The sequence below is a fragment of the Lampris incognitus genome, chromosome 3 (genome assembly GCF_029633865.1).
Source record: "Lampris incognitus isolate fLamInc1 chromosome 3, fLamInc1.hap2, whole genome shotgun sequence".
Classification (NCBI taxonomy): Eukaryota; Metazoa; Chordata; class Actinopteri; order Lampriformes; family Lampridae; genus Lampris; species Lampris incognitus.
Genome location: NC_079213.1, coordinates 85441462 through 85456329, shown reverse-complemented (window position 1 = coordinate 85456329; position 14868 = coordinate 85441462). Strand labels below are relative to the sequence as shown.

General features: G+C 42.0%; 1 protein-coding gene across 1 annotated transcript in view; it reads right to left on the bottom strand.

Annotated features, from left to right (window-relative positions):
* Positions 1–3928, bottom strand: part of ttc39a (tetratricopeptide repeat domain 39A) — a 77123-nt gene extending 73195 nt beyond the window's left edge. The window contains exons 1-5 of the mRNA XM_056276217.1: positions 3888–3928; positions 3351–3420; positions 3119–3189; positions 1546–1681; positions 937–1142 (exon numbers count right to left, since the gene is read on the bottom strand). Of these exons, the coding sequence (XP_056132192.1) occupies positions 937–1142; positions 1546–1681; positions 3119–3165 (389 nt within the window). The 5' untranslated portion in view covers positions 3166–3189; positions 3351–3420; positions 3888–3928. The remainder of the gene's footprint in view (positions 1–936; positions 1143–1545; positions 1682–3118; positions 3190–3350; positions 3421–3887) is intronic.
* Between the last annotated feature and the right edge of the window lie 10940 nt (positions 3929–14868).

Here is a 14868-nt window from a genome sequence, read left to right as displayed (position 1 = left end):
GGAGAGATATAAAACATTGTGACTTGGATAAGTGTGATACTGTCATCAGAGGACTCGTGTCTTACAAAAATATACATTTTTTTCCGGTTTGTGCCATTCATCATTTTATCAGTGGTTGCCTTTTTTTTTCCAAAGAGTAAATTGTATCTCTTTGGGAAAAAAATGACAACCACTTCCAAAATAAGACAACCACTTCCAAAATGAGAGGTTTACTGTAAACCTCTCATTTTGGAATTTAACTCTTCAAATGAACACCTGTTCTATCATGAACAATCTTCTTAAGTGCATAGGATGTAATATCAGGGAGCTGGGACATCAAACCCCAGCAAATATCAAACAGCCACTCATCTCTCCATCCACTACCAATCAATGAGACAGATTCAAGAGGATAGTAGTCATGTGTTTTTAAGTTGTGTGGTAACCTGTGTCTGAGATGATGTATGTAAGATATATCAACTTATCAGGAAATGTAATAACATTGTCAGATAAATCTTCATAAAGTAAGGCAGTGCAACTTCGATCTAAGGGCTGAGCTCAAGTGCAAATTCAAAATAAATCATTAACAAAATTTACATCAACTTTACATAAAGATATATCCTATCTTTGATAAAGATCTAAAATATACAGAAAGGATGCAAGAAAAACAAATACAAAAATAAAAATTAAGTTTAAGTCACCTTAACTCCAAGAAATAGTCATTAAAAAAACAATTTGACAACAAAGCACCCATGTTTACCATTAAACTTAAGTTAATATAATAAGTTAAGCTTATTAAATTCCACATAACCGTTCATTGGCGGTGGATGGAAGGATGAATTTACTGGCCTTACTTGGGAGGGGTGTGTGGCTTATGAACAAGCAGGAAACCAAAAAAGGAAGTGGGCACAGCTATTAAGAGTCGGATGGAGAGGGAGAAGGCGAGAGGGAGGTGCTCACTTTGTCAAATGTGGCAAATCGGTCAGGTTCCCGTGCGTTGTGGCGAGGAGGGGAGGATGGGGCGAAGGGGTCGGCTGAGGGATCCTTGGCAGGGAGGGAAGAGGAAGAGGAGGAGGAGGAGAAGTCTCCAGAACTCTGGGGGAGGAAGTGACCTCTTCGGTGGAAAGAGTCCGAGGACTCCATCCTGGGGATCGAGGATCTCTTACCTGGAGAAATAAGGTGAGCAGAAGGAAACATGTGTAAATGGACATGACAAAACAGCCTCATTCACTTTAAATGACTGAGCCTTTTTAGCAGTCTTTTTTTTATTTTACTGATGCATTCATTTGGGGGCAACAATATCATCAACTTTAGAGAATTGGAGATTTTTATATCACTAGATTTCATGAGATGGGAGCAATATCCTCCTGTGAATGCTGCAAAGTAAAGACTCACTTTTGAAAGTTTTCCTCTTTGCAAAATTATGTTCTTTTAGAATTTCCTCTGACAAGCCATTTGATTTCACAGTTGTGTGAACAACCAAATTATATTTCTTGTATGTGCAAAATTACTTGACAAACAAAAGAAAAATTCAGTTTCAGATTCTGAGTGAACACTTCTCATACAAACCTGGAGGTGGAGGTGGAGGTCTGGTTGGTGTGCCCGTCTTGGGAGGTAGGGCAGGCGGCACCTCAGGGCTGGACGACTGGCTCTCCTCCTGGAACAGGTTTTTGTTGTTGGTTGCAAAGGTATCAGCGCCATTTGACTGGAACAGAGTGAATTACAAGAGCTGAAATATGTGATGGGTCTGTTAAAAAGATGGGACTCTGGGCTGCCTGAAGAGAGGCGGACTTAAAGCAGATGGAAACATGTGTCAATGGAAAACTATTGAATGTAGAGTCTTTCATGTGGTGCACCTTCCAGAGTCATTAATGTAGACACCTGTACATTTTAAGATTGTGGATAACCTGGGAACGCAGGAACAAAGGTCTACACATAGATGAAAGCATTCTATGACACAGTGAAATGCACCTAATCCATTTCATATTCAAACATATTCAGTTCATCTTTACAGCAGCGTGTAGACAATACAACAGTAAGAGGATTGAGACTGACCTCAGTTTGAATAAATATGAGCAGCTTGTCCTGCTCCTTTACTATTAAGGGGCTTCAAGAGTAAAGCTGGACTTGCATGTTATGATGGTGCATGCACACAATTAATATATTTAGACATGAAAAGGGTCTGCATGGGAAGTATGGTGGAATACGTGAGTGCACGTTTGTTTGTTGGGTTTTTTTTTGTTTTTTTTTTTTACAAAAAGTTGTGACTGGTGGGAATTGAACCCCTCACCATGGTAGTTTCAGTGCCAGACATTAATATTGCCTTCAACAACTGTCCATAACCATCAAAGTTGCCAACAATTTGCAGAGATAATATTACCATATCTTTTAGCAACCAAATTAACATACATATGCCAAGATATTACTCATAGTCAGGCATCAGAGAGGCATCAGTAGAAAGAAAGAGTAAGAAGAAGGAAGTGATATTTTAATGGCCAGAAGATTTGTGACATGATTAAGACACCATATGAGCCGACTCATTTTAAAAACAAGTTACATCATAAGTTATAGCTATAATGGCTATAAAATGATTAAATTTACTCCTTCTTACTTTAAAGGAAAAGAGACAGCAAGGTTAGATTAAATCTGGCATCAGACAAATTTTGTTTAAATTCAATTATAAAATCTAAAATATTCAAAGTACAGTTTAACCAAGTACTGTATACTGAATGGGATGATTAACTGTAAATCCATTCCTACAGAGAGGTACCTAGATCAGCTGCGTCTGCTCCCTTACCAAACTAACATGATCACCAAGTTCACACCGATTGAGGTGTTGGTCTTGTTGTAGTAAAGGCACACAAGACCGTGGAGATTTTTATGTCAGGACAAACTAAGCTCTCACCATCTCAGATTCCTGCTTATTATTTATGAGTCGGTGCACGCTTCTCGCAGAATGTACTCATGTTTCAGGCATTCGATCTCACTCAAGTGTCATTCCCTCCTTGTTTATATGTTCCTCAAACATAGGACAACAAATCATCTTTAAATTGGAGCTGAAATTTTGATTATATAACTTTGAAATTTCCCCATAAGAAAACTGAATCAAACAAGTTATCTCTGATAGGGTGTTGCAAATTACCTTTGACAAAGCACTGAAATCAGCAAAGCCCCCTCCAAATGACTCATTACCAAACACAGAAGCAAATGGATCTGAAACACATGTATGCCCAAGGAGAGCGTAAATAACAATAATTAATGTTACATTCATACATGCATTGTTTATGTGTCAATACCGTAAAAACCACCTCAGTATTTTAACCGTTGTATTGACATCTCTTTAATAGAGGGTGGTGCACTGTCATAAGTCATACCTGGGTCTGAGCCAGCACTCACGGAAGTACCTCCTGGAGCAAATGGATCATTGTTGAGTGCGGTGTCCTTCTAACACATAAAAAATAGCAGAGAATGAAAACTCAAAACTCTTTAAGCAGGTGCTGAAGACTGACTTGTCCAGCACCTACTTCTCATCAGTATTATTCTTTGCTGATCTTTTTTTCTTATTCAATCCTGCACCTACTGCATAGATAGTATATGTTTATATTTACATAAACTGTTAATATTGTTTCTCAGTTAAAAAAAAAGTTTCTCAGTGCAATATTCTCAATGTGGATACTGTATAGTGTCAATACTGTCCTGTAGAATCATATCTCATATCGTTTGTTGTTGTAAACTTGTCATAACACCTCTTATATACATAGATTCTGTTAATATTATCCAATAGGTATACTTATATAGATATCAATGTTTTTAATATACATAAGAGTAGCAAACCCATATCATGTAACATTTCACATTGTAATTATGAATATGACCAGTGCATTGGGACCTCTTCCTATAGTTCCACTCACCACTGCCATGTCAGAGCTGGGCGGAGAGCAGCTGAAGGGATCCACCCCTCCGTTGCCTTGGGAACTAAACAGATCGGCTTCCCCACCGGCGTTAATTTTGGCTCCAAATGGGTCCGAGTCACCCACAACATTTCCTGGGGAGCTGAATGGATCCTTGTTTGCTGAATTTGTATTGTTGGGTTTGGAGGCAAAGGGATCTGAACCTGCTGCCTGTGAAACCGTGGCGTTATTCAGCTTGGCTCCAAACAATTCTGGTTCTGCCACACCTGATCCAAATGGATCAGCTGAGGCACTGAAAGGGTCCTCTGAAGAGAAAGCGGGGGCAGAAGACTGTTTGAAGAAAGAGTCTGCAGCAAAGGGATCCGTGCCCTTGAATGGGTCTCCCCCAAAAGGATCTGATTTAACACAAGAAAAAATGTTTGACAAATTTAATATGGCAGTCAGGCATCTCAGGCATCCATAATTCTATACTGGTCAGAAAATAATATTTAAAGCGGCACCAGGTAACTTTTTTGTTTTACACATCATAAAATTAACTTTGTGATGGCTATGGGACAATGACACAATCCACAATCACCATTCAGATCATTTCCCTAGAAGCCATGTTTTGCTTTGCATTTTGTCTGCCACCGTGCAAAAAACTTCCAGGGAAAAATAAGAATTTCTTTACAGCACACTCAAGTACCCCTTGGCTTTCTTTGTGACAGTCATACTGGTGATGTAAAACATGTTGCTGAAATCCAAGAAGTTACCTGGTGCCCCATTTAAATATCCATCCATTATCCGAACCGCTTATCCTGCTCTCAGGGATGCTGATGCCGACACACACACACGCACACACACACACCTAGGGGCAATTGTAGTACGGCTGATTCACCTGACTTACATGTCTTTGGACTGTGGGAGGAAACCAGAGCACCCAGAGGAAACCCACGCAGACACGGGGAGAAACTCCACACAGAGGATGACCCGGGATGATCCCCAAGGTTGGACTACCTCGGGGCTCGAACCCAGAACCTTCTTGCTGTGAGGCGACTGCGCTAACCACTGCACCACCATGCCGCCCCCATTTAAATATATGGATTAAAATTGCTTGTGCATCACATTAAGAGATGCATTATACTAACAGTACTTACCAGAAACATCTGCTTTCCCAAATGGATCATCTTTGAATGGATCATCTGCAGAGAACACGAACACCATGATCTGTTTGATGATCGGCACTTCATGTAATCAAGGCAATGATTTTCTATTGCTTCAAAAAAAAAATCCAACTTTTTTTTTTCAATATCTCTAAACTATAGATAACCTTAGCTTAAAACTGGGTTATTGTGCCAATAAGGATATACATTATATAATATCCCTCAAAAACTTATAGCTGTTGTGGTAGATGGTAGGATGTAGGCCTATGTAACTTTTCTTAAACAATGGGTGACCAAGTTTTGAACTTCCAAAATAAACAGTTCCCAAATTAAGTCATTGATGCTGGTATCCAGCAATCAAACTTTTTACTTTGACTCCTCTAGTGCCGTTCAACCTTTTTACAATTCCCACTGGCAAGACTGATGTGCATAATGCGTAAACAATCACCTAAGGATTTTTAAGGTAAACAAGGACAGAGTCATGCTATTTTTGTTTTATATTTAGTCACAACTATTTAAACATTTACATAACCAACATCCACAAGTCTGAATGACTACCGACCCATAGCACTCACTCCCATTGCCATGAAGTGCTTTGAGAGACTGGTTCTGGCTCACATCAAAAACATTATTCCCCCCACATTTGACCCACTTCAGTTCGCCTACCATCCCAAAAGGTCTACTGAGGATGCTATTGCCACTGCCCTGCACGTTGCTTTGACCCACCTTGACGTAACAACACATACATCCGGATGCTGTTTATAGATTACAGCTCTGCCTTCAACACTATCATCCCCGCCAAACTAACCACCAAACTCCGCTCCCTTGGCCTCAACCCCTCTCTCTGTAACTGGATCCTGGACTTCCTGACCAACAGACCTCAGTCTGTTAGGTTAGGTGACCACACCTCCTCCACCCTGACCCTCAGCACAGGTGCCCCTCAAGGCTGTGTTCTGAGCCCCCTCCTTTTCTCCCTCTTTACCCACGACTGCCTGCCAACTCACCCTTCAAATGTTATAGTTAAGTTTGCAGATGACACCCGTCATTGGCCATATCACCAGAAATGACGAGACGGCCTACAGAGACGAGATTGAGCATCTCACATCATGGTGTACAACCAACAATCTTGTCCTTAATGTGCAGAAGACAAAGGAGCTGATTGTGGACTTCAGGAGGTCTAGAAGCTGCAGCCACTCCCCCATACACATCAATGGGGTGGAAGTAGAGCGTGTTTCCAGCTTTAAATTTCTTGGAGTCCACATCAGTGAGGACCTTTCGTGGACATTAAACACCCAGGCCCTTGTGAAAAAGGCCCAACAACGCCTGCATTTCCTGAGGAGCGCCCGTCTACCCCCCAAAATTCTCACCAACTTCTACCACTGCACCATAGAGAGCATCCTAACCATCTGCATCTCAGTGTGGTACAGCAACTGCACCTCAGTAGACCAGAAAGTTCTGCAGCGGATTGTCAAGGCGGCCCAGCATATCACCGGTACCCAGCTACCAGCCATAAAAGACAATTATCACAAACGCTGCCTTCGAAGGGGTCCGAGCATCAGCAGAGATCCCACCCACCCCAACCATGGACCATTCTCCCCCCTGTGCTCTGGGAGGCGCTACAGGAGCCTCAGAGCCTGCACTACCAGGCTCAAAAACAGCTCCTTTCCACAAGCTGTTGCCCACCTGAACCTGGCTACCCACTGAATGTTAGTAGATATTTTTAAATATTTTGTACTCCTGCCTCTTTCTTTTTTTTTTTTACTTATTTTTAGCTTTTGGTCTTCATGTGTGTATATCTTATATTGTGTTTGCTGTGTTTGTCTGTGTCTGTCTTGCACTGTTTGGTGAAGCCACAGCCCTAATTTCATTTTTAACATGTGCCTGCACATTGCTTTTAATGACAATAAATTGAATTGAACTGAATTGAATAAGTGTCGCTATTGTCAGCATTCTCTTCTTGAACGGTTTACAACCTGGCTCATGCCGACTTTATTTAACTGTAGCCAGTCTGTCTATGGCAATGACACATTTAGGCTGGTAATTCTAAGTTAATTTGCTCTGCACGGCTGAGCCAAACTGAGTCTGTATAGCCTGGAGGGAGTTTGATTCATAGGCTACCCATTAAGTATATGATATGTCCTCTGATGTCTATGATATGTCTATATAGCTCTGATATGTCCATTAAGTAGCCAACAACTACTTAATGGACATATCAGACCTGTTATTTTATTATGCGTTTACTTTCTTCTTCTTTTTTCATCTGGCTTAGCCACCAGCTGGCTCCAAATTATTTTGTGAAGGGCAAGCTAGAAACTAATGTGACCAAACTCCCCAGATCTGGGTTTGTTTATACATTAAAATTTTGATATCCTGGCCAGTGCTCACTTTTACTCTGAATATAATACTACCTGTTCCATGTTTATAGTCTAATAATAATAATAACACATTTTATTTGTGGACGCCTTTCAGAGCACTCAAGGACACCTTACAGAACAGTTAAAACAAAAAAACAAAACAAAACAAGCAGCACTGTATCCGACAGCATAAAATCAAAACAAAGCAGGGTAGATAATAAAAAGTACAACATCCATCCAGGTAAGTATAAAATCATCATCTGCACAAAATTCAATGAAGCGTGGATCCAGACTGAATATGCCAGTTTGAAAAGGTACGTTTTGAGATGGGATTTGAAACTTGAAAGAGAGTCAATGTGGCAAATGTCTTGTGGGAGAGAGTTCCGTAGGCGGGGGGCAAAATGACTGAAGGCTCTCTAGACCCCATGGTAGTCAAGCGGGCCAATGGTATAGTGAGTTGGAGAGCAGAAGAGGATCTGAGAGTGCGGGAGGGCGTGTGGATATGAAGCAGTTCAGAAAGATATGAAGGATGTAAGTTATTAAGGGCCTTAAAGGTGCGAAGCAGTATCTTTAGGTCAATACGGTATTTAACAGGCAGCCAATGGAGTTGATGAAGAACAGGAGTGATATGATCAATGGAAGGAATTCTGGTATGACATGGGCAGCTGAATTCCGGACAAACTGAAGTTAATGAAGACACTTGAGGGGAAGACCAAAGAGGATAGAATTGCAGTAGTCAATAAGGGATGTAACCAGGGTGTGAATGAGTATGGCGGTGCTGTTAGGTGTAAGTGACGGGCGAAGATGATTAATATTGCATAGGTGGAAGTATGCAGACCGAGTAACATTGCTGATGTGAGCTTCAAAGATTATGGGTTGTCCAAGATGATGCCCAGACTCTTAACCTGAGGCGATGGAAAAACTGTAGAATTGTCAATAGTTAGGGGAAAACTATCAGGTTTAGCCAAAGCAGATTTAGTACCTACTAAGAGGACCTCGGTTTTATCACTATTAAGTTTGAGGAAGTGGTATGAAAACCAGGATTTAATTTCTTCTTTTTCCTAAATTTATTTCTAGTTTTTCCCCTTATCCCACCCGATTAACCCAATGGCATATGGCTGGAACTCTTGTCGAATAACTCCCCTGGCTCACGTTTCCACAAGAAGGAGATAGTCGTTACACCAGCTTCCTTCAAACTTGTGTCGGCCGCTCTCGCTATTTTACACGCTGAAACCTCGCATGGATTGCATTACCTTCAGGCCGCGAAGGAGGCGTAGGGAGAATGCTTTCAGTTGCTTGGCTGCAGGCGCCCGGGTGGGCCAGAGGGGTCGCTGGAGAATGACGAGTCCCCGAACACTACACCGATCTACACCCACTATTCCTCGGGTAAGGGTGGCCTAATGAATGCCTTACCCCGTGGACGCTCTGCCCGTGACCGGTTACGGCGAGTCTGGGATACGAACATCCCAGCCACATGACGAGCGGATTGCCAGAACAGCGGTTTATTCCGCTCGGCCACCAGAGCGGCCCCTCAGGATTTAATTTCTAGTAAGCAGTCAGAAAGGGAAGTGGGTGGAAGAGTGGAGGTAGGCTTGGTGGATAGATAAAACTGGGTATCACCCGCATAGCAGTGAAATTGAATGCCAAATTTCCTGAAAATGTGGCCAAGAGGCAATAGGCAAATAATAAATAGGAGGACTCTGTGCGGGCAATTCATATTTGATGTTTGCTTACTTTTAATCTTTCACCATGACCTTACATTGCTTAGATAGATGCTTGAAGTCCATGCGTAACAGAACAAAGGTAGTCTTATAAAGTGTCTTCTCCAGGTGCACAAATAAGGTCCTATTGTTAACTGTTGGCTGTATGGGAGACTCACTGAGTGTAGCAAGTGTGTACACACTAATTGGAGAAATGGCCTTGGTGGATGAGAGCTGGAGAACATGAGATAAGGAGGGGAAGAACAGACAAATGCCCTATAAGAGAGACTGTACTGAATTGATCGGGGTGCATTCAAGCACCTGGGCTTGGATGTGTCTCTTCATGAACACATATTAAAATCATGTGACAATACTGTAAGAGATTTTTGTCTCGTTCCTCATTTCTGTCAGAGTGAAATTAAATAATTGCCATGACAGGTCCCAGTACAGAGCCCTGGAGAACACCGGTAGTAACAGGAAAGGACTGTAATCTCTAATTTTTAAGTTGGACAAACTGAGTGCAGCCAGAGAGATATGATCTAAACCAGTCAAGGGGGTGCCAGTTATTCTAGTGGAAGCTGATCTCTCTAGGAGGATGTTATGTGAGATAGCATCAAAGGCTACACTCAGGTCAAGAAGGAAAAGTATGGCTAAGAGCCCAGAGTCAGCTGCCATCAACAGATCATTAGTGATTTTCACCAAGGCTGTCTCCGTACTGTACATGGAGCAAAAACCAGACTGGAATTGTTCAAACAGATTGTTGTGCATCAAGTGAGTGTGTACCTGTGATGCAACTGTTCTTTCAAGTGTTTTAGAAAGAAATGGTAAATTTGAGATTGGGTGAAAATTATTCCAATTGTCAGGGTCTGCACCAGGTTTCTTGAGTATTGGAGTTATTGCAGCTGTTTTGAGAGATGAGGGAACAAGACCAGAGGTAAGGGAGGAATGTATGATATCAGCTATTAAAGAGGATAGAGAAGGTAGACAGGCTTTTACTAAATGAGTAGGAAGGGGGTCCAGCTGACAGGTAGATGATTTAGATTTGCGAATAAGACCAGATATTTCAGCAACAGTTGGGAGTTTAAAACTAGATAGTGAAGAAGAGAGGGGAACATAGAGGGGTGAATAAGATGAACTGTATCGACGAGGTCAATTGCAATGAATATTTTCAATTTTGGCATTAAAAGTCATGAAGGTCATTGAGCAATTGAATACAGGTGAGGCGCAAGAGTGTCAGGTGGCTGTAAAACACCAGTCCAGTTTTAGTCTAGTGGTTGACCACTGTTTTCTAGTTGATCTGCTCATTGGTCAGACAATACTGAGCCTTTATAGATGGAGTCTGGCAACACGCCTATATGTTGGCTACCTAATGGGTATACTTAATGGGTATATCTAATACCTATATATCTAATACCTAATGGGTATATCAGAGCTCTGCGATTTAATTTTATTTCTTCTATTCAATTAGTTGAAATAGTTTTGGTTTTTTGCCCCCCCCCCCTTCTCCCCAATTACTATACCTGGCATATTACCCCACTCTTCCAAGCTGTCCCAGTTGCTGCTCCACCCCTCTGCCGGTCTGGGGAGGGCTGCAGACTACCATATGTCCCCTCTGACACATGCGGAGTTGCCAGCCGCTTCTTTTCACCTGACAGTGAGGAGTTTCGCCAGGGGGAAGTAGCACGTGGGAGGATCACGACATTCCCCCACATTTCCCCCTTTCTCCCGAACAGGCGCCCCGACCGACCAGAGGAGGCGCTAGTGCAGCGACCAGGACACATACCCACATCCAGTTTCCCACCTGCAGACACGGCCAATTGCGTCTGTAGGGCTGCCCAACCAATCCAGAGGTAACACAGGGATTCGAACCAGAGATCCCTATGTTGATAGGCAACGGAATAAACTGCTACGCTACCCAGAATTTGGTTAAAATAGTTTACTCAAAATTATTTTGCAAGGGGTTAACCAGACACCATCTGGTACAAACTTTTTTCTGGTTTTAGGCGTCTGAGTTTTTCACTCTGTTTGGACCTCATTCTTCTATTCCGAACTGCTGTTGACTCTGTACTCCTCAAATTTGCTGTACTCTGATCCCCTTATCAGCCCACATAAAACTTGTCAGAACATATTTATTGTGGTTTGTTTTGTTGCATCCACTACCTTTGGGAGCCATGCTCTCAGTGGCTAGAATAGCCTATCAGTTCTAGATTAGGCTAGTTACAGAGTGGATGCACCTTTCTTTCAACGTATACCCATGTCTTTCAACGTATACCCGTGGCTCTATCTTTGGGAAAGAGAACCTAGGATGGATTGTCTGTGTTTTTGTTGCCTGCATTGTGGGTTAATTTGTTGCTCATATGTTTTCCCCCTTTTTTATTTTTTGTTGCCTCTGAATACTTTATCTGTGTACTCATGGAGTCCACACAGCTTTACACTGGTCTATGCAGGGGGTCGGCTCAGGTGTTATCTCCCACACTGCCTTTACGCCAGCCCATTCAACTCAAATCGAAATAATGACTTCTATACCCCTTCAGTCTGGTAGTATGAGGGATATTCACGTAGACTGATTTCATGGAATGTTAAATCCATGAATGGTACTGTCAAATGGCCTAAGATTTTTACTCACCTTAAAAACTTGAAGGCTGATATTATACCTACAGGAAACCCATTTAAACACAGGGGACCCGATCAGACTACACAAACCTTGGATCAGTCAGATGTTTCATTCTAAATTCAATACAACAGTCAGAGGGGTCGAAACATTGGTGAACAAAAAGATCCTGTTCATTATTATCATTCATTATCCAAATGTTATTGCTGACCAAAACAGCAGATATACGTATAATTGTGACAGATACTTTATACCAGACCCCAGTTCTTTTAGTAAATGTCTACGCTCCCAATTGGGATGATGTCAATTTTATGGAGAAGCATTTCTCCTCTCTCCCAAACCTGAATATGCATCCTGAACCCTGTTCTGGGCCACTCTAGCCAAAAATGTATAACTCCTTCCAAAATGTCCAGTTCTCTGTCTACCTTTAATTAAATTTTAATTAATTTGATTTAATTTGTGACATTGGGCTATACAAATAAAACTGACTTGACTTGACCTTCATGGGAGAGAATGGGTGTGTGGACCCCTGGAGATTCTTAAATCCACTTTCAAAATCATTCTTTTTTTTTTCTCCACATGTTCATTACTTTCTCCCAGATAGACTATTTTTCTTATTGACAGAGCCCTCATGGGCTCTCTCTAATCAGCTGACTATTTGGCTATCGTGACCTCAGATCATGCTTCCTTACAGTTGGATATTCCTTTAGCCTGATAGAAAGGAATACCCTCTCTGGAATCCTGATGTCTTGCTACTCTCTGCTATTCTGGGAGATGGCGAAATTATTTCTCATACATCTCACAAGAATCATTTTCTTCTTTTGTCATGTTTCCTGTCTTTCAGGGGTCACCACAGCGAATTTTATAGTTTCCATCAGTACGCTGTGAGGGCACAGCACCAATGGTGGCCTCCACCGATCCGGTGTGGTCTTGTCAATCCGCATACTGATTTGGCAAAATTTTACATTGGATGCCTTTCCTGACACAACCACTAACCTTATGGATGGGGGCACAGGTAAAGCGCTGGATGCGATCCCCAGTAGTCATGGACTTGCACCCATGCCTGTCGCCACCTTACTAACCCCCAAAGCAAAAATAGTAATCAGAAAAAAATGGTTGCAAGGTCTTACCAACTCTGTTCTCAAGCTTGACACACAATATACTACAGACCCTTCTCCAGAGCTGTATAAAAAAAAACAGATTAGATCTACAGTCTGAAATTAACTTATTATCCACCAAAACGGCGGAACGCTTGTTTTTACACTCTCGTGGTCTGTCATATGAATACGGAGACAAGATTAGTCAACTACTTGCACGTTAGCTTAAGTGCCAAGCAGCTTTTCGACTGATACCTCAGATTAAATGGGTCAAATAATCTTGTTTTCAACCCCCAAGATGAAAACAAGGTCTTTGAGACCTTTTACACCTTCTATAAATCTGAGCCTCCCTCTGACAGAAGCACTGTGGACAATTTTCTTAATGATTTAGAGTTCCCCACCATTGACTCAGGGTTGGCCGGTGAACTGGACAGGCCTTTTCAAATAGGCGAGATTATAGAGGCTAATAAATCTATGTAGCCAGGCCCAGATGGCTACAGGAAAGTGTTTTATAAGACATTTTGTGGCTTTAACGACTCACTGGAGAATGAAACTCTGCCCCATACACTAAATCAAGCAGCCATTTCACTCTTACTTAAAAGGGACAAGGACCCCACAGAGTGCAGTGATAGCCAGATGCCTTGAAGACATTCTTCCTCAGATTATTTCTGAGGATCAGACTAGCTTTATCAGGGGTTGACATTCATTTTCCAATATCCAAAGAGTCTTAGATGTCTTAGAGTCTTCTCTCCTTATTGAAGTCATTGTCTCTGTAGATGCACAGAAGGCCTCTGACCATGTAGAGTGGGAGTATTTATTTACAGTTTTACAAAAATTTGGATTTGGTGACACACTTATTTCATGGATTAGGCTGCTCTACTCCTCCCCCTTGGCCTGTGTCACTACCAACTTTATGCACTCCCCATACTTTCCACTATCTAGGGGAACATGCTAGAGATACCCATTATCCCCCGCTACTCTTCGCCATAGCAATTGAACTGTTCTCTATAGCACTCAAGGCTTCACCCCATTTTCAAGGTATGGTGCTATGGTGCAACCCTATGCTATGGTGTTGAGCATAGGGTATCCGTTTATGCAGATCATCTTTTGCTCTATATAATAAACCCGGTGTCTTCCGTCCCCCGAATTGAATCCATCCTAAGGGACCCTTTTCAGGTTACAAACTAAATTTTCAGAAATGTGAATGTTTCCCAATCAATACTTTGGCTCAAAAAAAATCAAACAGTTTTCAATTCCTTTTCATTTGTCTAAGCCGGGCTTTAAATATCTGAGTATCATGATTACCCGCACACTAGTGGCCAACATAACGTCAGACTTTCCGTGTTAGAGCAGTCTACCCCTTTCACTCTCAGGCAAAATTTAATGCATTAAGATGAACATCTTACCCAAGTTTCTATGTTTTTCAATGCCTTCCTTTATTTCTAACTAAGTCTTGTTTTTGCACATTGGATCAGGCAATCACAATATTTATTGGGGGGGGGGGGTTCCTCGAATCAGTAAAGCTATTTTACAGAGACAAGGAACAAGGAACTGGGGTGGTCTCGCAAGCCCTAATTTTATGCACTATTACCGGGCTGCCGACATACAAAAACTTATTTACTGGTTAAAAACCCCTGAGACTAATTGGTGTAGCCTAGAGGCGCAATCATGTCATTCATCCTCCCTGTCTGCTCTGATTTAATTCTCTCTCCCTCTATCGCCCTCCTGCCACTCCTCAAACTGTTTGGTGCTGTCCACTTTAAAGATATGGATATCGTTCCACTGTCACTTCAAGTTTTCCTCAGCATCGAGTCTGGGGTCTATTAACAATAACCACTTATTTACTCCCTCCACTTTGGACTCAACCTTTAACTCTCTGGGGCAGATTGGGTATCAGTCATTTCAAAGACCTCTATGATGGTGGTTTTTTTTGTTGGTTTTTTTTTTCTCCCTTTTTCTCCCCAATTGTATCCGGCCAATTACCACACCCTTCTGAGCTGTCCCAGTCAATGCTCCACCCCCTCTGCCAATTCAGGGAGGGCTGCAGACTACCATGTCTCCTCCGATACATGTGGAG